This window comes from Ovis aries, chromosome 17 (assembly GCF_016772045.2).
Source record: "Ovis aries strain OAR_USU_Benz2616 breed Rambouillet chromosome 17, ARS-UI_Ramb_v3.0, whole genome shotgun sequence".
NCBI classification, from domain to species: domain Eukaryota; kingdom Metazoa; phylum Chordata; class Mammalia; order Artiodactyla; family Bovidae; genus Ovis; species Ovis aries.
In genome coordinates, this window is record NC_056070.1 from 1,778,244 (window position 1) to 1,804,332 (window position 26,089).

Sequence of the window (26,089 nt, forward strand, 5' to 3'; positions counted from 1 at the left end):
TGACTGTTAGCATTTGCCTTATATATTGAGGTCCTCTTGTGTTAAGTACATATATATTTACAATTGTTATACCTTTCTTAGATTGATTCCTTGATCATTCTGTAGTATCTCTCTTGTCACCTGTTACAGTCTTTATTTTATTTTTTTTTCAAGTTAAACACTTTTTTTTTTCATTTTCATTTTTTGGCCACATGTTATGTGGGATCTAGTTCCCTGACCAGAGATCAAATCCATGCCCCCTGCATTGAAAATGCAGAGTCTTAGCCACTGGACCATCAGGGAAGTCCTTACAGTCTCTATTTTAAAGTCTTTATTGTCTGACATGAATATTGCTACTTCAGCTTTCTTTGGATTTCTATTTGCATGGAATATCTTTTTCTATCCCCTCACTTTCAATGTGTATGTGTCCCTAGATCTGAAGTGTGTCTTGTATACAGCATGATTATGGGTCTTGTTTTTATGTCCATTCACCCAGCCTCTGTCTTTTGTTTGGAGCATTTATTCCATTTACACTGAAGTAGTTATCAGTATGTATGTTCCTACTGCCATTATTTTTATTGTTTTGGGTTTGTTTTTAAAGGCTTTTTTTCTTCCCTTCCTCATGTGTTCCTTGGGAACACACACATACACGCTGTGTTTGCATTGCTTTTCCTTTTGTGGGTGTATTTATCTATTGTAGGTTTGGTGTTAGTACATATGAGTTAATCACTCAGTCATGTCTGACTCTTTGCAACTCCATGGACTGTAACCTGCCAGACTCCTCTGTCCATGGATTCTCCATGCTAGACTACTAGAATGGGCTGCCATGCCCTTCCCCAGGGGATCTTTCAACCCAGGGATCAAACCCAAGTCTCTTATGTTTCCTGCTTTCACAGGTGGGTTCTTTAACACCAGTGCCACCTGGAAGCCCATGTATATGCATTTATGTATGTGGATGTATATGTATACGAGGCTGTTTTAAATTGCTGGTCTCTTAATTTCAAATGCAACTTCTGTTTCCCACCTTTGTATTCTCCTCACTGTTGCTGGTGTTGATATAATTTGTGTATGGATGATTTCCTGCATTTACTGTATGTTTGCCTTTATCAATGGGCTTTTCCATTTATGATTTTCTTGTTTCTAGTTGTAGGATGTGATCTCTTTTTTTCTCCCTACCTTGAAAATTTCCTTTAGTATTTGCTGTAAAGCTGGTTTGATAATAGTGAATTCTGTTAGCTTTTGCTTGTATACAAAACTTTTGTTGTCTCCATCAAATCTGAATGAAAGCCTTGCTGATTGGAGTATTCTTGACTGTAGGTTCTTTTCTTCCATCACTTTAAGTATGTCATGTCAGAGTTTCTGCTGAAAAGTCAGCTCATAACCTCATGGGGGAGAAAGCAATGGCACCCCACTCCAGTACTCCTGCCTGGAAAATCCCATGGGCGGAAGAGCCTGGTAGGCTGCAGTTCATGGGGTCGCGAAGAGTCGGACACGACTGAGCGACTTCACTTTCACTTTTCACTTTCATGCACTGGAGAAGGAAATGGCAACCCACTCCAGTGTTCTTGCCTGGAGAATCCCAGGGACAGGGGAGCCTGGTGGGCTACTGTCTATGGGGTCGCACAGAGTCGAACATGACTGAAGTGACTTAGCAGCAGCAGCAACCTCATGGGGATTCCCTTGTATGTTACTTGTTGCTTTTTCCATGTTACTTTTCATATTGCTTCATTGTATTTAATTTTTATTCTTGATGAAGGTGAAAGAGCAGAGTGAAAAAATTGGCCTAAAACTTAACATTCAAAAAACTAAGACCATGGCATCTGGTCCCATCCCTTCATGGCACATAGATGGAGAAACAATGGAAACAGTGAAAAATTTTACTTTCTTTGACTCCAAAATCACTGCAGATGGTGACTGCAGCCATGAAATTAATAGATGCTTGTTCCTTGGAAGAAAAACTATGACAAACCTAGCATATTAAAAAGCAGAGACATCACTTTCCCAACAAAGGTGCGTCTAGTCAAAGTTACGGTTTTTCCAGTAGTCATGAATGGATGTGATATACATAAAGAAGGCTGAGCACTGAAGAATTAATGCTTTAAAACTGTGGTGCTGGAGAAGACTCTTTAGAGTCCCTTGGGCTGCAAGGAGATCCAACCAGTCCATCCTAAAGGAAATCAATCCCAAATATTCATTGGAAGAACTGATGCTGAAACTGAAGCTCCTATACTTTGGCCACCTGATGAAAAGAGCCGACTCATTGGAAATGACCATGTTACTGGGAAAGACTGAAGGCAAGAGAAGAGGGAGATGACAGAGGACTAGATGGCTGGATGACACATGCCCACTGACTCAATGGACATGAGTTTGAGCAAGCTCCAGGAGGTTGTGAAGGACAGGGACGTCTGGTGTGCTATAGTCCCTGGGGTCACAAAGAGTCAGACATGACTAAGTGACTGAACAACAAGAATATTTTTTCTGCAGGTTGCAGGATTTTTGTTCCTCTTTCTTCTGTTGTTTGCCTCCAGTGAGTGAGGTGGGTCCAGTGACTTTTGCCATTATCCCCTTGATAGTGGGTTTAGCTGCTGTTGTGGTGACCAGAAACTGCCTTGAATATTGACCAGAGTCTCCCGCTTTGCTCTGTGCTTGTCACTTCCCCATGAGCATTAGGATCCGCTTCCTACTTGTTTGAGTATTGTTATTGTTGTTCAGTCACTAAGTCCTGCCCAGCTCTTTGGGACCCTAAGAACTGCAGCATGCCAGGCTGCTCTGTCCTTCACTATTTCCTGGAGTTTGCTCAGATTCATGTTCATCGAGTCAGTGATGCCATCCAACCATCTCATCCTCTGTCATCCCCTTCTCCTCTTGCCCTCAGTCTTTCCCAGCATCAGAGTCTTTTCCAATGAGTCACCTCTTCATGGATCTTCACACCAGGTGCCCAAAGTATTAGAGCTTCAGCTTCAGCTTAGGTTCTTTCAATGAATATTCAGAGTTGATTTCCTTAAGATTGACTGGTTTGATCTCCTTGTAGTCCAAGGGACTCTCCAAAGCTTTCTCCAGCACCAGTTCCAAAGCATCAGTTCATCAAAGCCCAGTCTTCTTTATGGTCCAACTCACATCCATACATGACTACTGGAGAAACCATAGCTTTGACTATACAGACCTTTGTCAGCAAAATGGTGTCGCTGCTTTTTAATATGCTGTCTAGGTTTGTCGTTGCTTTTCTTCCAAGGAAAAGTGTCTTTTAATTTCATGGCTGCAGTCACCATCTGTGAGTATCGGTCCCTCCATTTTTTTCTTAGCTGTATTTCTGATGTGTAGTGTGAGCTAGGCAGGATTGGAGCACTCCCACTGGGAGAGAACTCACTGAATATTCCTCAACTGGAGTTGTTCACCTGTGAACATGCTCTGTTGTGTCCCCTTTCAGCCTATGGTGTGGGCTCACAAAGTACACTGTTGTTGGCACTGGTCTCGGTCCCAGTGTAACTAACTGTGGTTGTGCTGTCTGTTGGCCCGGTGACTCTCAGGTGTTGTTTTCACCAGGCCACTAGCTCATACGCATTGACTTCAGGCCTCAGGACTGCAGTATTCGTGCACCTGGACCTGCTGTGGGAGCTATAGCCAGCTCAGAGTTTGGCCTGGCTCAACCTCTGTGCATATGTACCCACAGGGCCCACAGCTGCCAAAGCAGACCCACCCCAGCTGCAGGAGCATTTGCTGTCCTTGTGGTGTTTTGCAGGTGATGAATTTAGGAAGCCATCTGCAGAGTCGTAACTCGCAGTTCACACACCTTCTAGGAGAGATTTCAGCTCTTCTTCCCTAGTTACATAGCCCCTAGGCTTAGCTGTGGTTTCAGCCCCACCTCTGCATGTGTTCCTCCCAATGGAGTCTGCTCTAGAGTTGCCGAGCACCCTGTCCCATCAGGCAGGAGGGAGACAAGGCAAAGAACAGGGCAAGCAGGCCACCCAGGTGAGAGGGTTCTGGAGTAGCAATCTGAACATTTGAACTTCTAGGGGAGCACTGAGGCAAACAAGGTACCCAAGTAGGGAGGGGAAGGAGGCAACGGCAAGGGCTCATGGCCTGGCTCCAATGGGAGCCCTCCTTAGTGCCTGCAGAGACAAGCGCCAGAGCACCAAGAGAGGCTGTGACGGCAGCCCCGCCCTTCGCATGTCACTTGGCCTCTGGGCTTTGCCTCTGCCATGGTCCATGCTTCCCCCAAGCACCCCCTGCTGCAGAGCTCCTCAGTCCTGTCACCTCATGCTGTCTTTTCACTGCCACCACCAGTCTGCTTCCTGGGCTGGCTCTCCAAATTGCAGATCCCAGCACCCAGACCCTGTGTGCACCCGCAGACGCCCATCTCAGGCTGGGGCGCGCTGGGCGGTAGCAGGAACCATCTGTGCAGACCTCACTCTGTCTGGCAGCCCCAGGCCAGGTGCCCTGCTCTTTTCCAAGCCCCTGAAACACCCCTTCTGTCTCAGCTGATCCCCTTACTGGTGAAGGGACTTCTCCAGATGTAAAAATCCTCTCTCACTTTCAGCTTCCTTCCAGAAGTAAAGACCTCATCCTGCCTCCTCTCCTCTTCCTTTTCCCTTCTGCCTTTCATCCTGCCTGGTTATATGGGAATCATTCATTTCCTTTTATGTGTTTGAAGTCCTCTGCTAGTATTCAGCAAGTGCTCTGTGAGAATTTTTCCATTTTTGAGGTGTTCTTGATGTATCTGTGGGGAGAAATGAACTCTATGTTCTCCTGCCCTGCTACTATCTTGGAAAGTCTTGATTTTTTTTTTTTTTTTTACAATCAAAAACTATTGATTTTTTCTCTATTTTATTTCATCTCTACTTTATTTATCTCTTGTGATCTTTTATTTCCTTCTTTTTGCTCACTGTAAGTTTTGTTTGTTCTTTTTCTAATGATTTTTAAGTGGTGGATTAGATTATATATTTGAGATTTTTCTTGTTTTTTGAAGAAGGCCTGTATTGCTATGAACTTCTCTGAAATAACTGCCTTTGTTCATCGCATAGATTTTGTATGGTTGTGTGTTCTTTGTTATTTGTCTCAAGGTATTTTTAAATTTCCTCTTTGATTTTGTCATTGACCCATTATTGTTAGAATAACATGTTATTTAGTCTCCATGTAATCATGTATATGCTTATTTTATGTTGATGAAATAAATTATGAACATTTAAAAAAAGAAAAACCTCATTGAAATAAATATATGGCGAATATAGTATATTATCTACTTTTAAATCTAAAAGGAAGATTAAAGACAAAGTTAGTGAAATCACTTATATCCACAATAAGCAGTTTAAGGATACACTTAAACAAAATCATGTAAAATATGATGTCAAAGAAATATGTGGGGATAGTGAAAATACAGATTTATTTATAAACTTCCTTTGCATTTTTCAGACAGTCATTTGTTTTATAAGATTGTAATGACTTTATTAAAGTTAATAAATGTTTTTCAACTGAATTCTTTTTCTCAAAATTAAATATATAATTTTTGCTCATGATACACAATTGTAGTTTATTTAAATTCTAAGTTATTCTCTTAATAAAAAGAGAAATTGAAGGATTTAATGGCCAGTTTCCCAATTTATATTAGCTAAAACTTAACGCCAGTTCCAAATATTTAAATCAAAACAATTTAGCTGTATATTTATTCTCATAGTTATTTAACATTTAAATTTAAATAATTATTTCTTTTGGCCTTTATAAAGATTTTATTTATCTAGTATGCATGTATTTTGTTTTACATTTCATCATCTATTTCCTTCTAAATTTTTATCTAAAACAAGACTTGAAGCATTACGGACAGATTATTCAGTAATAACAAAGTTAAAATTAGATATTAAGCAGAGTCTGGGGTGGTTTTTTCCTTCCAACATGCAAGCTATAATTAACTGCTTTTTCTCCCCAGTAGTTTCATACTACTTCTTGCGTACATCACTTGCATTTGTGAATAAAGCACACCATCTCCTATGCCAATTCAGGCCATCCTTGTTTCTCTATATCAGAAAAGAAAAACCCCGCCCATCTCTTTGTTTGCTATATGAGACCCTGATGTAGTTCACATGGGGGTGAACCACATCAGCATCACCTCAAATTGAAATTTTTAGACAGACAATGCTTCTCATTTAGAATCTTTTATTTCTAAAATATTACCTAAAGTTAATGCCAATAACTCCCAAATCAGGTAAAGGGATATAGTATAAAATGATGGACAATAAGAGATGGTAAGTTTTTTTAAAAAATGTAAATTTTATTGGCAGGCTAGTAATATGAATGTATATCCTAGAATATGCTAAGGCTCAACTAGAATAGTATTGAAAAGGGCGCTTTATTAACATTATGTACCATACATTTAATATCAATATAAATTAATGATGCATTATGGAAACTTTATAATGTTTGAAATAGTATTGACTAGAGAAATAGAGGAAAACAACAGAATGGTAAAGACTAGAGATCTCTTCAAGAAAATTAGAGATAGCAAAGGAACATTTCATGCAAAGATGGGCTCGATATAGGAAAGAAGTGGTATGGACCTAACAGAAGCAGAAGATATTAAGAAGAGGTGGCAAGAATACACAGAAGAACTGTACAAAAAAGATCTTCACGACCCGGATAATCACGATGGTATGGTACGGTATCGGTATCACCTATAGCCAGACATCCTGGAATGTGAAGTCAAGTGGGCCTTAGAAAGCATCACTACGAACAAAGCTAGTGGAGGTGATGGCATTCCAGTTGAGCTATTTCAAATCCTGAAAGATGACACTGTCAAAGTGCTGCACTCAATATGCCAGCAAATTTGGAAAACTCAGCAGTAGCCACAGGACTGGAAAAAGTCAGTTTTCATTCCAATCCCAAAGAAAGGCAAAGCCAAAGAATGCTCACACTACTGCACAATTGCACTCATCTCACACACTAGTAAAGTAATGCTCAAAATTCTCCAAGCCAGGCTTCTGCAATACATGAACTGTGAACTTCCAGATGTTCCAGCTGGTTTTAGAAAAGGCAGAGGAACCAGAGATCAAATAGCCAACATCTGCTGGATCATGGAAAAAGCAAGAGAGTTCCAGAAAAACAACTATTTCTGCTTTATTGACTATGCCAAAGCCTTTGACTGTGTGGATCACAATAAACTGTGGAAATTCGGAAAGAGATGGGAATACCAGACCACCTGACTTGCCTCTTGAGAAACCATATGCAGGTCAGGTAGTAACAGTTAGAACTGGACATGGAACAACAGACTGGTTTCAAATAGGAAAAGGAGTAGGTCAAGGCTATATATTGTCACCCTGCTTACTTAACTTATATGCAGAGTACATCATGAGAAACGCTGGGCTGGAAGAAGCACAAGCTGGAATCAAGATTGCTGGGAGAAATATGAATAACCTCAGATATGCAGATGGCATCACCCTTATGGCAGAAAGTGAAGAGGAACTAAAAAGCCTCTTGATGAAAGTGAAAGAGGAGAGTGAAAAAGTTGGCTTAAAGCTCAACATTCAGAAAACTAAGATCATGGCATCCGGTCCCATCACTTCATGGGAAACAGTGGAAACAGTGTCAGACATTATTTTGTTGGGCTCCAAAATTACTGCAGATGATGACTGCAGCCATGAAATTAAAAGATGCTTACTCCTTGGAAGAAAAGTTATGATCAACCTAGATAGCATGTTGAAAAGCAGAGACATTACTTTGCCAACAAAGGTCCGTGTCTTCAAGGCTATGGTTTTTCCTGTGGTCATGTACGGTTGTGAGAGTTGGACTGTGAAGAAAGCTGAGTGCCGAAGAACTGATGCTTTTGAACTGTGGTGTTGGAGAAGACTTTTGAGAGTCCCTTGGACTGCAAGGAGATCGAACCAGTCCATTCTAAAGGAGATCATCCCTGGGTGGTCTTTGGAAGAAATGATTCTAAAGCTGAAACTCCAATACTTTGGCCACCTCATGCGAAGAGTTTACTTATTGGAAAAGACTCTGATGCTGGGAGGGATTGGGGGCAGGAGGAAAACGGGATGACAGACGACGAGATGGCTGATGGCATCACCGACTCAATGATGTGAGTCTGAGTGAACTCCGGGAGATGGTGATGAACAGGGAGGCCAGGAGTGCTGAGATTCATGGGGTTACAAAGAGTCGGACACGACTGATCCACTGAACTGAACTGAACTGAACTGAGGGATATTTCACAGAGAGTTCAAGCTTTTGCTTGTTTCGGTGTGAATAAAGTTCTCTTTAATTATCCTTTCAATTGTTGAAGGTCTCTGAGATTATGAAGAGAAGAAAATGAAATCAGTATAAAGTCAAATATTTAGGATGTCAATGAGCTTTAAAAAAAAAAAAAAAACAAACTGGAGAAGGAAATGGTAACCCACTCCAGTATTCTTGCCTGGAGAATCCCATGGACAGAGGATCCTGGCAGGCTACAGTCCACGGGGTCGCAAACAGTCGGACACGACTGAGCGACTTCAACTCACCTCACCTCACCTCACCTCAATGAGCTTTTAAATTTTGTGAAGGTTTTTCACTGAGCCCATGTTGACTTGAGAGCTGTGCGATGGCATAAATTAAGCAAAGAAAAAAGACTCCAACCTTTAACTTGTGCTCTGGAGGATATCTTTTGCAAAGATGAATAATAGCTGGAAAAGTTGTAATGCAACATGTTTCTCTTTTAACCTATTATAATGGTGAACATGAAAAGTGAAAGTGAAAGTGAAAGTGAAAGTTGCATCTGACTCTGAGAATTCTCCAGGCCAGAATACTGGAGCGGGTAGTCTTTCCCTTCTCCAGGGAATCTTCGCAACCCAGGGATTAAGCCGAGGTCTCCTGCATTGCAGGCAGGTTCTTTACCAGCTGAGGCACAAGGGAAGTCTACCACTAACAAAATTGGGAAAAATGAGAAAAAAAAATTATATTTTTTGTAAAAAAGTGACCAGCCAGTGAATAAAACATAGTTAGAACATAGAAAATAGCATTTTCATGAATGCTCTTTCTAGCAGGAAGACATCAAAATTTATTCAAAGAACTAAGGTCAACATTTGGAAAATGAACAAAATTAACTTAAAATTTTAAATGAATTTAAAAAGAAGCATCAGAGTGACTCCTAGACTACCACAAATGTAGACAATTATAAGCCTAAGGTAAGAAAACACAGATTTTAACTCTATTGTTATAAGATGGAGGACGTGGGAAATAGAAATCAGCCAAATCTTGGTAATGGTTGATTATAAATATAATCATTATTTGTACAGTATGATAATGACAGTTTGTTTAAAAAATATGAGCTATAATAATCCATTTTAAGGCTCATGACAGAAAACATTAGGCCATACAATAGTTTCAACATTATTTTTTACATTTCTTGATCAAAGTACTCTTCTGTCAGTGTTTTTCCTTTTGAGTCAAAAACTTCAGAATGAGTATTTGTGGTGTGGGTGACATTTAAAAAATTTCCTGAGAAACGCTATCCCTGGGCACTGTGGGCTATAAACACAGATTGACATAGTATTTTGGTGGATCTTTTGCTGTGGGAAAAATTTTGCTTTCTGACTTAAAAAAGAAGATATATTTATTTTCAAATTTAGCATTAATCACATCCATATTGTAACATTGCATTTAAACAATTTTAAAAATAGTTTTAAAAAGAAAAATATTTTTAAAAGGTTAATTGCTATTTCTCTTCTGTGTTCAGATTATATTGATTAATCTAGATTCATTCTGAAAATCATTAATATCTTGAAAAGTGACATTATTACCAAATGTCTCCATATTCTGGAGGAATATTCTTTGCATGGGGTGTGTGTGTGTGTACTTATTTGTTTTACATTTCAGATTTTGTGCTTAGATTTTATTTGATTTTGTGCTTAGATTGTAGTTTGTTTCCTGATTCAAGAAAAAATCAAACTTTGTGTTTAACTGCAGCAGCAGTTTTGTGTTCTTTAAAGTAACATCTAAATTAGGAGTATGTTTGGACAATTTTTTTTTTTTTTTTAATAATGACCCAAACAGTTAGCTTTTCGTATTGTACCACACCCTCTCCCTCCAAACATCTGTTTTTGGTCCATTGAGGCACCTTGTTTTAAGGTGGCAAATTAGAGTTATGTTATACAAAAGGACCTTTAAATCCAGTTTATTAGAGAAGGACGAGTAAGCCATTTTATATGACTCAGCATTTGTACTTCATTACATCACCCTTTTTGTAGATTGGATGACTTTTTTCAGCTTATGTGATAGTATATGATATAATTTAAAATGCAGATCTTGGGATATAACCCTTATATCTTAAATAAAGTTATGTATATGATTTTTTAAAATAAATAGTCACTAAAGTAATTGGACTATAAATACTTTCTTATTATTAGAAATTTAAGAAAGAAATGTACTATGTGAAAAAATTTTTTTCTTATTTTTTGAAGATCATTTCTAAGTCTACATAAAAATATATCTTTATATTTATATTGTATCAAGAGCTTTAAAAATACTAGATAATTGCTTCCCAAACTGGAACTTAAATTAAATTTCATGTTTGTCATTTTGGGGAACACTTTTATTCTGTGTATATGAAATGCCACCAAAAAGTTGTTTACTTTTTTGAGTAATGTAATATTGTCTCCAAAATGTATATATTGGAACTTTTGCCAAGTCTCATTTTTCCTTGGGAATATGCTTAATGGTTGTCAATCATGTAAAAATAGTTGACTTTTAAGCCTTCACTGTTGCCCTTGTCTGAGGAAATTTTCACTAGGCCTTTATTTTAGCCTAGAGCAGCCAGAGCAGTTTTGTCAAGAGTTGTGTTTTGCCAGTTTTCACATGATATCATTCTTCCTCCCTAAATCCAGTATCAATAACAACATAAAGTTTAAACTGATAAAGCATAATAAGCAATCCTCTTGGCTATTGTTGAATCTTTAAACAATCTCTCCAAATCCTATATGTCTCAAGATAACTGATCTGTTAGTTCAGTCATGTATTTCCTGAACTTGCAAGTGTGGTGTTTAGAAAAAAAAAAAAAGGATACATTTCCCATAACTACATTTAATAATATATATTACTGGAATAAAAAAGAAAGACAGATGCCTTTTTTTCTTTAAAGTATAAAATAGTAATTCACTCTGGATTGAAATGATTTGAAATATTCTTTGGAATGATTGAAATCTAGTATTTTGAGTCATAAGGCAAATTTGTGAGTTATACCACATTCCTTGCCTCATTTTTGTTATATATAACTATACCCCAATTCACTTACTTATTCACATCTTTTGTGCCTCAAAACATATACTGAGGACCTACTTTATGTCAGGCTGGCAATGAGTATTTAAAGATAAGCAACAATGCTTCCTGTGGTATTTTCAAAATTAAATTGAAGAATCTGACAATTGAAAACATGTTATGAAATCTTGTGTGTTGGCAAGACAAGCAGGACATGGAAGCAGATGAAACACCTAATGGGGTTAAGTGAGGAGAGGGGATTTCTAGGAGAACTTTCTGTAAGTAATGTCTGAGGATACTCTATCATCTTGTCTACTACAGTGCATTCCCAAGTAGTAATCAGCTATCAAGAAAATATATTAATTTTCTTAAGGCTGTTCAGTGCACTTGGGAGTATCTCTCCCAAGTGCATGGAAAGGCTTTGCTTTTGTCTAAAGTACTGGCTCTTAACCAACAGCAACAAGTGGTGCTTTACCTTGTGTGATACCTTTTGACAATCTGCTGTGGACCTCTTCTCTGAAAAACATGTGGTGACTGTGTTTATAAACTTTTTTTTTTTTGCATACAGCTTTTAGGAAATCATAGACTTAAAGTCTCCTTAAAGCTGGTCCCTGGACCTCAGCTTCAGAATTGAAGGACTGTAGCTTGCTACAGAATCAGAAAGTTGGTGAAAGAGACATCACTTAAAACTAGAGTATAGGGAATTACAACATTGGCTTGCTTATTCTCACTTTATATTCTTTATAAAATGTATTTACTCTGTGGACTGCAGTAAAAGCTCTTTTTTTTTTTTTTTTTCCTTTTTTGGTCTCTGATTAAAAAATGTTTGTAGTACAATGAATACAAATAGCCTTCAGGGGAAAAACAAAATCTGAGGTTTTCCATGTAATGTCAAAATTGTACTTTTTGACATTTTATTTTGGCCTATTGGTTAGCTACAACCCAATTTTTTGATCATAAGAATCTGAGCAGAATTCCAGATAATAAATATTCTAATTGTACTATTTCCCTAATATCATAATCTAGAATAAGTTTTTTGTATTAATTTCTGTCTCTGATCTCACTGAACACAAATCACTGTATTAAATGGGCTAATGATTGATAATTTATAATTCAAAAATATTTCTCTTCAGTTTATGTTTTTTGATGTAAAATAAATAGAAAATATCATAGAAAAACAAAAGGCTCAAAAGTATACTCAAGAATTACAAATATCTTGGAGTCTATATAAAAATATATGTTTGATTACAATGCAAATTGTAATGTTATTGTCATTAATATAAATTTTCATCATTTATTTCACTATGCCAATGCATAAGTAAATGTTTAACATGAAATAAGACACTTAGGGGCTTCCCATGTGTTGCTAGTGGTAACTGAATCCACCTGTGAGAGCAGGAAACATAAAAGAGTGTGGGTTTGATCCTTGAGTCTGGAAGATTCTCCTGGAAGAGGGCACTTAGTATTCTAGTATTCTTGCCTTCAGAATCCCATGGACAGAGGAGCCTGGCAGGTTACAGTCCATAAGGTTGCAAAGAGTCAGATAGGACTGAACTGACTTAGCACTCACGCTTGCACAAGACATAGACTGAAGCGGAAGGTGAGTTAAAGAAACATTCAAATGTGTGCCAAAACGGAAGTAATTGTGCATTTTGAACTATGTGATAGGTTGGAAATTCTAAGATGTCCATTTTTTGTTGCTGTTGATAACATCAAGATTTAAAGATATATACGGTTATAAGGTCTATAGTATATCAAGTCTACACGGAAATGAATAGGCTTAGTCACTCACTATTGATTGTTCGCAAAGAAATATTTGTCTTCTTCTGAATCACTTCACTGCATATTAAGAACTGCAAAGCTACTGAAAATATTAGTTCAGGAAAAAAAGCAATCAATAAAAGATGGGCTTATGTATTCCAGAGCAGTTTCGTCTCTTTGTGAATTTGGTCTGGTCTTATGTCACTTCCTCCCGCGTGGCGGGGGTTTAGTCGCTTAATCCTGTCTGACTCTTTGCGACCCTGTGGACTGTAACCCATCAGGCTCCTTTGTCTGTTGCATTCTCCTGGGAAGAATACTGGAGTGGGTAGCCGTTTCGTTCTCTAGGGGACCTTCCCAACCCAGGAATCAAACCTGGATCTCCTGCATTGTGGGCAGATTCTTTACCGACTGAGCCACCAGGGAAGTTTTTTCTTCTCTAAGGTGTTGTATCAACTTGGACTGCTGATCGTTGTTTGATATAATCCATCAAGACATGAATCCTGTTGCATGTGAAAAGTCATTACAAGGAAATAAAAATCTAAAACATTTGAGTTTTACTTTATTATTACTCAAATTATATAAATGTGGTACAGACAAAATGCATTTTACTTGGTTGAATGTTTATGCTCTAAAGTCAACCAGTTGATTCAGAGGAATAAAATTTATACTTGTAGAAAAAATAAAAGTAATAAAAAGAAGGTGATAATTATTTGTGATAATGGGAGCTTGTTAAAAATATAGATATAAGAAGAAATGGAGTAGCCCTCATAGTCAACAAAAGAGTCTGAAATGCAGTACTTGGATGCAATCTCAAAAATGACAGAATGATCTGTGTTCATTTCCAAAGCAAACCATTCAATAGCACAGTAATCCAAGCCTATGCCCCAATCTATGCTGAAGAAGCTGAAGTTGAATGGTTGTATAAAGACTTCTAAGACCTTCTAGAACTAACACCCCAAAAAGATGTCATTTCCATTATAGGGGACTGGAATGCAAAACTAGGAAATTAAGAGATACCTGGAGTAACAAGCAAATATGGCCTTGAAGTACAAAATGCAGCAGGGCAAAGGCCAACAGAGTTTTGCTGAAAGAATGCACTGGTCATAGCAAACACCCTCTTCCAACAACACAAGAGAAGACTCTACACGTGGACATCACCAGATCGTCAATACCGAAATCAGATTGATTATATTCTTTGCAGCCAAAACGGAGAAGCTCTATACAGTCAGCAAAAACAAGACCAGGAGCAGACTGTGGTTCAGATCATGAACTTCTTATTGCCAAATTCAGACTTAAATTGAAGAAAGTAGGGAAAACCACTAGACCATTCAGGTATAACTTAAATCAAATCCCTTATGATTACACAGTGGAACTGGCAAATAGATTCAAGGGATTAGATATGATAAACAGATTGCCTGAATAACTATGAACAGAGGTTCGTGACATTTTACAGGAGGCAGTGATCAAGATCATCCCCAAGAAAAACAAATACAAAAAGGCAAAACGGTTGTTTGAGGAAGCCTTACAAATACCTGAGAAAGGAAGAGAAGTGAAAGGCAAAGGAAAAAAGGAAAGACATACCCATTTGAATGCAGAGTTCCAAAGAATAGCAAGGAGAGATAAGAAAGCCTTTATCAATGATCAATGCAAAGAAATAGGGAAAACAATAGAATGGGAAAGATTAGAGATCTCTTCAAGAAAATTAGAGACACAAAGGGAACATTTCATTCAAAAATAAGCACAATAAATGACAGTAATGGTATGGACCTAACAGAAGCAGGAGATATTAAGAAGAGGTAGCAAGTATACACATAAAAACTGTACAAAAATGGTCTTCATGACCCAGATAACCACGATGGTGTGATCACTCACCTAGAGCCAGACACCGTGAAATGTGAAGTCAAGTGGGCCTTAGGCAGCATCACTATGAATAAAACTTGTGGAGGTGATGGAATTCCAGTTGAGCTCTTTCAAATCCTGAAAGATGATGCTGTGAAAGTGCCACACTCAATATGCCAGCACATTTGGAAAACTCAGCAGTGGCCACAGGGCAGGAAAAGGTCAGTTTTCATTCCAATTTCAAAGAAAGCCAATGCCAAAGAATGTTCAAACTACTGCACAACTGCACTCATCTCACGTGCTAGTAAAGTAATGCTCAAGATTCTCCAAGCCAGGCCTCTAAAGTATGTCAATCTGGAATTTTCAAGTGTTCAAGCTGGATTTAGAAAAGGCAGAGGAACCAGAGATCAAGTTGCCAACATCCGTTGGATCATAGAAAAAGCAAGAGAGTTCCAGAAAAACATCTACTTCTACTTTATTGATTACACCAAAGCCTTTGACTGTGTGGATCACAACAAACTGTGGAAAATTCTGAAAGAGATGGGAATCTCAGACCACCTGACCTGCCTCCTGAGAAATCTGTATGCAGGTTAAGAAGCAACAGTTAGAACTGGACATGGAATAACAGACTGGTTCCAAATTTGGAAAGGAATATGTCAAGGCCATTGTCACCCTGCTTATTTAACTTCTATGCAGAGTACATCATGCGAAATGCCAGACTGGATGAAGCACAAGCTGGAATCAAGATTGCTGGGAAAAATATCAATACCCTCAGATACACAGATGATACCTCCCTTATGACAGGAAGTGAAAAGGAACTAAAGAGCCTCTTGATGTAAATGAAAGAAGAGAGATGAAAACTTGGCTTAAAACTCAGCATTCAAAAAACTAAGATGATGCCGTCTGGTCCCATCACTTCATGGCGAATATATGGGGAAACAATGACAGACTTTATTTTCTTCTGCTGTAAAATCACTACAGATGGTGACTGCAGCCATGAAATTAAAAGACGCTTGGTTCTTAGAAGAAAAGCTATGACCAACCTAGACAGCATCTTAAAAAGCAGAGACATTACTTTGCCGACAAATGTCCATCTAGTCAAAGCTATGGTTTTCCCAGTAATCACGTATGGATGTGAGAGTTGGACTGAAAAGAAAGCTGAGTGTCAAGGAATTGATGCTTTTGAACTGTGGTGTTGGAGAAGACTCTTGAGAGTCCCTTGGACTGCAAGGAGATCAAGCCAGGCAATCCTAAAGGAAATCAGTCCTGAATGTTCTTTGGAAGGAATGATGCTGAAGCTGAATCTCCAATAGTGTGGCCACCTGATGCAAAAAACTGACTCACTGGGAAAGACCCTGATGCTGGGAATGATTGAAGACAGGAGAAGGGGACAACAGAGGATGAGAAGGTTGGATCGCATCACCGACTTATGTACATGAGTTTGAGCAAGCTCCAGGAGTTTTGATGGCCAGGGAAGCCTGGCATGCTCCAGTCCTTGAGGTCATAGAGAGTCGGACACAACTGAGCAACTGAACTGAACTGAACTGAAGATCACTCCACAGAGGTAGTAAATCAGACCCTGCATTTTAACCAGATTTTCTGTGATTCCTGGGCAAAACAAAATGTTAGAGAAGCACTTTTTTTGTGTCTCTAGTTGTCTGCTAGCACTTGGAAAGAAACAGGCAGACTGAGAGTGCCATTCAGTGTCCCCAACTATGTGCCTAGTAAATACACATGATGGAAGATTTAAATAACTAGCAAGCTTTTATTTACTTAGAAGAGTGAAAAATCTTGAAACAAAAAGTGCAAATTTTATTTTTTTAAAAGAACAAGTCTTTATATAACTCCAAAATATTTTATTTAGGTAAGCCATCTCTTTGTTAGGATGTCTGGCTTTAGGGATGATGATGAAGACTCAGACATTCATGCTTCATGTGTATGAATCTGAATTTTATTTCAGGCATCAAGACCAGTTTCTTAGCACTATTAAGTCTTCTACAGACTTCTTTGTCTCTTTGATGTTAAAAGACAGTAAGCATCCCTTTGGGCTTCCCATTTGGCACTAGTAGTAAAGAACCCACTTTCCAATGCACGGGAAGTAAGAGATGGTGGTTTGATCCCTGGGTGGGGGAAGAGGCCCTGGATGAGGGCGTGACAACCGATGCCAGTATTCTTGCCTGGAGAATCCCATGGACAGAGGAACCTGGCAGGCTATAGTCCATAGGGTCATAAAGAGTCAGACACGACTGAAGCGAGTTAGCACGCACACAGGCAAGCATCGCTTTACTTTTGCAAACTGCCATTTCGTTGATAGTAGGGCCATGATGAAAGAAGAGGATGAAAGAAGACAGAGTTTGATGAGAGAATTATTTTTTAAATTAATTAATTAATTTTAATTGAAGAACAATTACTTTACAATATTGTGATGGTTTCTGCCATACATTAACATGAATCACATATATATCGGTAGCTGATTCATGTTGATGAGAGAATTCTAATTCTAATAAAGGTTTTTTTCATATATGGAACTGATTACCCACCTTGAACTAACTTCTATTTTCTTTCTTTCTAGATTTGCAAATAAACAAACCCCTTATCTCATGTCAGTTTTGTGTAAGTGAACTAAACTAAGTACAGAATATCATAAACCTTTGATCAAAGCCAGAAGCAATATATAGCTTTCAGGACTGAAGTTTAATTTTATGAATTAACTAATTTTATTAAATAGCTTTTATAGCTAAAATTCATATATATTTAGGTTTTAATTTAATAAAAGTGATTTGAAATGGATTTTATCATTTTCTGAAATATTAATTTTTAAAAATAAAATATGGTTGATTTGCGATATTGTGTTAATTTCAGGTGTAAATCATGGTGAATCAGATATATATATGTTTTCAGATTCATTTCCCTTATAGGTTATTACAAAATATTGAATAGGACTCCTTCTATAATTTTTAATGTAATTTCCTTCTTTCCTCTTTGGTGTTGTAGAAGAAAAATCTGAATAAAACAATTTAAATATCTCAGAATTTCCAAGGCATTTGTCAGTTCTTTACTGTTTCATGATTAATTTATCCTCTCATAAATTTGCTACATTTCCTAGTTATTATATTTTGATATCTGATAGTACAAAGGAATTGATTAATCTACTTTGGGGCTCAAATAAACAAGGAGGCTGCTTTTCGTTATGCAAATGTATATTTCTGATCTTAAAAAATAATAATTTGCTCACTAGTTGCAGATTCATTCACAATGGTTTATAGAGCTTTCCTTTATTAAGTAACCTAAACTTCTGGGTATAAGAGAGTATTTCTGGGATTAGAGTAATGTTATTGAAGCTCCTGAAAATACAAACAAATGTCTTCAGTTCAGTTCAGTCGCTCAGTTGTGTCCGACTCTTTGCAACCCCATGAATCGCAGCACGCCAGGCCTCCCTGTCCATCTCCGACTCCCGGAGTTCACTCAGACTCACTTCCATTGAGTCAGTGATGCCATCCAGCCATCTCATCCTCTGTCATCCCCTTTCCTCCTGCCCCCAATCCCTCCCAGCATCCGAGTCTTTTCCAATGAGTCAACTCTTCGCATGAGGTGGCCAAAGTACTGGAGTTTCAGCTTCAGCATCATTCCTTCCAAAGAAATCCCAGGGCTGATCTCCTTCAGAATGGACTGGTTGGATCTTCTTGCAGTCCAAGGGACTCTCAAGCGTCTTCTCCAACTCCACGGTTCAAAAGCATCAATTCTTTGGCGCTCAGCTTTCTTCACAGTCCAGCTCTCACAACCATACATGACCACTGGAAAAACCATAGCCTTGAAGAGATGGACCTTTGTTGGCAAAGTAATATCTCTGCTTTTGGATATGCTATCTAGGTTGGTCATAACTTTCCTTCCAAGGAGTAAGCGTCTTTTAATTTCATGGCCACAGTCACCATCTGCAGTGATTTTGGAGCCCCCCCTAAAAAAGTCTGACACTGTTTCCACTGTTTCCCCATCTATTTCCCATGAAGTGATGGGACCAGATCCCATGATCTTAGTTTTCTGAATGTTGAGCTTTAAGCCAACTTTTTCACTCTCCACTTTCACTTTCATCAAGAGGCTTTTTAGTTCCTCTTCACTTTCTGCCATAATGGTGGTGTCATCTGCATGTGTGAGGTTATTGATATTTCTCCTGGAAATCTTAAGTGAGGTGCAATTGAGTCAAAAAAATATAATACTATCATAGCAACTCATTCATTACATTTTGATAAAGTGGTAAAGTACCTTCTCTGAAGATGGCATTGCTTAACTATCTATTAAGTATATAGATTAAGTCAACATTTATTAGGCAATGACTAGGTGAATGTTGAGTTAATCTATATATTTTATAGATACTTAAGCAATACCATCTTCAAAGAAGATACTTTACCACTTAATCAAAATGTAATGAATGAGTTGCTATGATAGCATTATATTCTTTCGACTCAACTGCACCTCACTTTATAAAATTATAAAGTAGCACGTGGTTTAATTGCTACTACCTCTTCTTCCACCTATCAGTGAAGAATTGCTTATCTCCCCCATCTACTGTAAATGTCAGCATTCTTCTTCACTTATTTGCTAATTAGCCATGGTTGCTGAAATCTCTTTCCTTAAGTTCAATTCAGTTCATTCACTCAGTTTTGTCTGACTCTTTGTGGTCCCATCAACTACAGCACTCCATGCTGCCCTGTCCATCACCAACACCCTTAAGAACCACCATCCCCCACCCCAATAAATCTTAGATCATTTCACTCAAAAAAATGATTTTCTCCCTTTCCTCTAAAACATCAAAGTGAGAAAAGCAGATCCCATCCTTTCACAGGTGGCTCACATTACACTGAAACAGGCCCAGTACGTTCAGGTACATTTATTTTCTGAAATATCTCTATAGTTATAAGGACCACATTTCCATATTTTTAGCCGTTTTTTTTTCCTAATTAGCTTTGTTCACATTGCTTTTTGCTCTTAAATAATTTGTATTTTAATTGAAATTTTCTCTTTTAGCTGTGTTTTGGGGTGACATTGCCTTAGATGATGAAGATTTAAATATCTTTCAAATTGATAGGACAATTGACCTTACACAGAACCCCTTTGGAAAATTTGGACACACCACAGGTACGTTTGATTATTTGACTTGGTTTGCACTTATTTAGAAGAAAATATACTCTTGAAACGCTAAAATACAGTTTGGATCATTTTTAATGTTCTGGTGATCAAATTTGATTTCCTTGATACAGATTAGTCTATTTATATATTTAAATTTTATTCATAAATTCATAATTTTAACTTTATTATATACTGTGTTTAAGAAAGATATTGTAGTGTTCACCATCTACAAGGCCTGGCTTGAGTACTTAGCAGGTGTTAACTCTTTGAACCCTCATAATGACCACATAATGAGTAGCTGCTGATGTTATTGTGATTTACGAGGAGATTTATAAGGTTATGTACTTTTCTTGGGGCTTCCCCAGTGGTTCAGTGGTAAAGACTCTGCCTGCAGTGCAGGAGATGGGGGCTCAATTCCTGAGTCAAGAAGATCCCCTAGAGGAAGGCATAGCAACCCATTCCAGTATTCTTGTCTAGAGAATCCCAAGGACAGAGGGGCCTGGTGGCCTACAGCCCATAGGGTCACAAAGGGTCAGATATGATGCAAGTGACTGAGCATGCATAGTTTTCTTATTGTCACACAGCCATGAAATCACTGCACTTCTGAGAAAGGTTAAATTTCATACTCTCAAACATTATACTCAATTGCCTCCTATTTGAATATTGAGATGCAGAAGGTAAATTATTCTTGATTGATTATACACAAATATATTTAGAAAAAATTATATATCTATTTTTATAACTTTTATGAAAACCTGGAAGACATTTCAGTTTTAGCTGTTTTCAATGTTTGAATTATGCCTATATGTGACTTGTAATATTTCAAAGATATTTGGGTTTTCATATTAAAATAATTTAATTAAAATTTGAAATTTTTTTATATTATCTTGATACAATTTTTATTCTGTATTTTACTTTGGAGAAAAATTTAAAGGTTAAAAATGTAACATTTCTTTTTATAGTTATAGCTAAAGCATCTATTCAGTCATGCTTTTTGATTTCATTCATCTCTCCTCCTGCTAATGCTATTTTTATTTCCTTCTTGTATTCCATGGAAAATATATAGTACTTTTGTGGTATCTAGCAGACAAATATATTTTAGTCTTAAGACTCTTTACTGTTAATTAACAAATCTTTTTTCCCAGTTTTCTTTCCCACAACTTTTTATTATGACAGTTCAGTTCAGTTCATTTGCTCAGTTGAGTCCAACTCTTTGTGACCCCATGAATTACAGCATAGCAGGCCTCCCTGTCCATCACCAACTTCCAGAGAGTATTTTGACAAGCTTCAAAAATATAGTAAAGTTGATGGGCTGATGCAGGCAACACCCATAAACCTCAAAGATTCAACAGTCGTTCAGTTTACCATATTCTGTTTGTGTGTGTGTGTGTGTGTGTGTGTGTGTGTGTGTGTGTATGCACAAGTATATATAAAGTATTTTGAAGTTACTTGCAGACAACATAGGGCTTCCAGGTGGCACCAGTGGTAAAGAATCCATTTGCCAATGCAGGAGCCCCAGCTCATGCAGGTTCAGTCCCTGAATCAGGAAGATCTCTTGGAGTAGGAAATGGCAAGTGTTCTTGCCTGGAAAATTCCATAGACTGAGGAGCCTGGCAGGGTACAGTCCATAGGACCTCAAAGAGTAGGACACGACTGAGTAATTGACCACATATACACACATGCACACAAAGTAGCTTTTCAATGTTAAGTAGGTTAGCATGCCCTTTTAAGAATAAAGACATTATTGTACATAATCAAAATGCAAATAATACATATGAGAAATTTATGTAAGGTAATAAAACTTAAGGAATTTATTTAAATGAATATGGTACTTAAAAATAATAAGCTTTAGTCTTTGTTATATATAGTGAGTCTTTTCTGAAGCATATACCAAATATATGAGGAAACTGCTTTGCAGTGTAGTCACAGATAGGACATTCCTATGCTAAGTTGCTTCAGTCGTGTCCAACTCTGTGTGATCCCATAGACGGCAGCACACCAGGCTCCCCCATTCCTGGGATTCTCCAGGCAAGAACACTGGAGCGGGTTGCCATTTTCTCCTCCAATGCATGAAAGTAAAAAGTGAAAGTGAAGTTGCTCAGTCCTGTCCGATTCTTAGCAACCCCATGGACTGTGGCCCACCAGGCTCCTCCATCCATGGGATTTTCCAGGCAAGAGTGCTGGAGTGGGGTGCCATTGCCTTCTCCAGTACATTCCTATAGGGTATTTTTATTGGCAAACACTATCTCACACTTAACACTGTCACTGTCCGGCAACAGTGGATTTCGAAAAAGACAGCAATGAGACAACTCAGCAGAATCTTAAATTTATCACATTACATTCTCAGGTCATTGAAATTTTTGTTAGATTTATGCTTTATTAAAGTGATTTATTTAGTCCATTGTCCTCTCTTTGCACTAGGGGTGTTAATTTTCTGTGATTTAGAAAATGAATACTATTGGGTTGACCAGAAAGTTTGTTCATGGTTTTCAGGGGTTCAGGCTTTTCAATTTTATATATTGGTCAACCCAGCATATATTTTGTCACTTCATTTATAGTTAAGCTCTGAAATGCTAATATTTGAAAGTAAATTATTATTTAGAGAAAAGCATAAAACAGAATCATACTGTCATAAAGACATATTCTAAATATATATGTGAAAAGTACATGTTTCAAAGTAATTTGCACTATTCACCTGAATTTCTGACATCATAAAAGAATTCTATAGTTTTTTCTTACTCTACCTTTTCCCTTTCTTGTTAGTTTGTACTGCATTGACTGTATTTCTTATTTGAAAAATATTGTCTTTTTCATAAATATTTGTTTTATATAATTTCATTTTAGAAATTTTAATATATGAGAAATAAATACATATTATGAATTTTCTTATTTCAGTGAACTATCTATGCCTAATTTTATTTATATTGCTACAAAAATTTTCAAACTTGCTAAAATATTAAAATATTATTGACTTTGACAGTCTTGAAATATTTTTTCTAGTCTATAATATGCTTATGTTTATCACCTACCTTAATATTAACTAAGACATTTATTTTTTACTCAAAATTAGCCTCTCTATATCTATGTGTTTCAGGCCTATCTAATATACCATATAATTGTTATGCAATGGTTATTTCAAATACATTTTTATCATCCTTTAAAAATGTTTGCTATAGCTGCTTAGGAATGAATACATTTAAGTATTACTTCATCTTTCTAAAATATTCAATGAAAAATATTTCAAAACTTTTTCTCAAGGAGCATAGCAAGAATGTGACCATGTAATTCAAATAATTAAGCAGACTATTATTCAGTGAACAAGCATTCTAACTTATCTGCCTTATACGGACTTAATTGATATTTCCTAAAGGATGCTTGTATGTTAACAATATTTATTACTTTTTATTAGCTTCAATCTAGGTAATTACACTTTAGAATTAATTTCAAAGGGAAAGGAGATACTGAAAGGAAATAGCTCAAAGTGCAAGAGCATATTGTAGTTTGCATGAATTTCTGGTACTCTCTCATTGTCTTCGTCCACAGGCTCATGAACCTCTTGTTCTGATATCATTAGTGATCATATTAGTTGTTTGCTCAGTGATAACTCTTTGTATTTGTCTATCAGAATTCAAGGAGAAGGCAAACTAGGTGATAAAATTAAGAGAGCATTTTGTTAAAGACCTGGAATGAGGATCAGAAACTTGGATTTTCATCAAATGTTCTGCTTTATGATTATGACTTTGTTCTTAAAGCTGCAAGAAAATATATTTTCTTATCCTCAAACCCCTCCTCTACATTGTGAACTATAAAATTCTTTATATCTTTTTTATAAAGATTGTAAATTGCACCAACATAATAAAATGTATTTTGCAGCTGGGCATCCTTTCAGATTCTCACCTTGTGAATTTTTTAAAAGCTATGTTATTGGTTTTTATAAATTATAGAAACTAATTTTCAAAATTTATTTCAATGCATAATATTCATTATATATGCTATTAGAAATGTCTCAAACTTGATCCAAGCTTTGGAGCAAAATTTACACTATACACTTGCTTTTTTCTTTTTCCAATTTCATTGAGAAAAAATTTACATACCTCATGCTCTTTTAGTGTTTTTATTTTCATTTGCTGATTTGCCATCTGAAAGTATTTAGTTTGCACTGGGAAAATAGCTGGAATACAATCAACATAGCAGAACAATTTGGGTCTCTTCCTATATAATACTATGTGTTGTAAAGTTCACAGTGGAAAAAAAAATGTTTTAAATTGTCAATAGATGACTCAATTGCTATGATGTCCAAATAAAGTCATTTAGACTGCTCTCTGATTTTCTCCTACCTCTTTAGTTTTGGTTGCAAATTTTTTTTAATTGACAGATAATTGCTTTACAGTATTTCATTCATTCCTACCAAACATATTGTAGAATTTTTACCCTCTTCCAAGATTAATGGATATTATTACTTTAATGCAATTATATAAGACCACATAAAAAGAGATGTCCAAGGAGAAATCAATGTAACATGTTACTATTGCTTCTTTACAAGAACTTTAATTTACAGTGAATTTAACTTAATTATTTTCCTTTACTCTTTAAGGTGGATTTGGAGACCATGGTATGTCAAAGAAACGAGGGGCCCTCTACCAGCTTATAGACAGAATAAGAAGAATTGGCTCTGGTATATCAATGTTTAAAGTTGCAGACTATTGAGTTGCTGTACAGTGAATATTATAGCAGTTCAGTTAGCCATTAAGATTCAAAGTATGGAAAGGATGTATGCTAAGAGAGAATCCTTTATTCATTTTTATTTAGTTGATATGTGATGGAAGATTTTGGAACTTAGTTGGGGACATTTAAAATATTTTAACTTATTTTCAGCTCCTCCTTAATTAAAAATGCATTAGGTGTTTTTTTTACTGTTGATATTTATTTCCAAACAGTTGGTGTCACCGTAAGGTGCTTTTATCAAGCATGGAGCTACATCAGTTTTCATCAAATGAAAAAATATGAATGCTTATTTTGAAACAAAATTCGCTTAAAATAAATTGGCAAACTGATCAATTAGATTAAAATACAATTAAAAATATTTTTAACTCTTCTAAAACTATGTATAGGAAAAGATTTAGGGAGATTGCTTTCTGGATTAATGATTAGTTAATATTTAAAATATTAAATATTTAATATTGAATTTATTAATCACTATTTGTGGATTTTAGAGTTTCTTTTTAAAGTCTCCTGTTCCAAGGTCATAACCTAACTTTCCTTCAGTTGATTGATACTAATAATTATGCCAAGAATTAATTTTTCCAAGCAAAGATGCTTTGCTCTAAGATATTAAACAATTAGATATGTTAGGGACACAGATATCAGGGGCATATATTCAGTGTTCATTGTGTTTGAAGTGTATGGAAGCTGTAAGCCATTTGTATCAACAATGATATATCAATAAGAAGAGTAAATACAAAAGTGTAGGAAAAATGACACCATAACAAAAAACTGTGAAAGGCTACCGAGAAAAGTTAGTGACTGCAGACCTGAAAGCTGCTCCACAGCAGACTGCATTTTATGTGGGCCTGCTCACCTTGTGTGCTGATCTCTAAATCATACTGTTGTCCGGATATGAATCCCTAGGAAATTGAAATAGATGTAGCCCATTGTCCTAGAATCTGAGGCCATATCTGTATTATCCTTATTTCATGTACTATCTCTATTGTGTAATATTCACAGTTTTTATCTGTACTACAGAATATCAATTCTGATTTAAAGGATTAGAGATTTCGCAGGACTAAGAAAGGTTTTGGACAAAGTAAGACTTTTTTAAAATGTCTTTTTAATTTTATTGGTGACTTTCTTAGTTATCTAGTAAAGTAGAATACGTAAAAGAATTTTTCTGTGCCTTACAGCGTCTACTTGGCTTCTATATCCACTGTAAGCTGTTGTATGGAAAGTCATCAAAATTTGCTTATAGAGAGAGCATTAGGAAATAGTATTTTTTGAACTACTTAAATATTTTAACACTTTACTCAAGTATATAATATAAATGAAGTTTTTCTTTAATACATTTTGATTTCAGGCATATTTATATAAATATGTAAATAAGACATTTTAACTTGTCCTTTAAGAGGTAAATGATTCTCTGACCAAGGACTTCTGTTTCACAGAATGTTTTAAATGT

The 26,089-nt window shown here is 36.6% G+C and overlaps 1 protein-coding gene across 2 annotated transcripts in view; it reads left to right on the forward strand.

Annotated features, from left to right (window-relative positions):
• The window catches only part of TLL1 (tolloid like 1), a 389,207-nt gene that overhangs the window by 136,725 nt on the left and 226,393 nt on the right, over window positions 1-26,089 (forward strand). For both annotated transcript variants that reach the window (XM_060400908.1, XM_042234239.2), the window contains exons 2-3: window positions 19,816-19,926; window positions 24,512-24,592. In XM_060400908.1, the coding sequence (XP_060256891.1) occupies window positions 19,816-19,926; window positions 24,512-24,592 (192 nt within the window). The remainder of the gene's footprint in view (window positions 1-19,815; window positions 19,927-24,511; window positions 24,593-26,089) is intronic.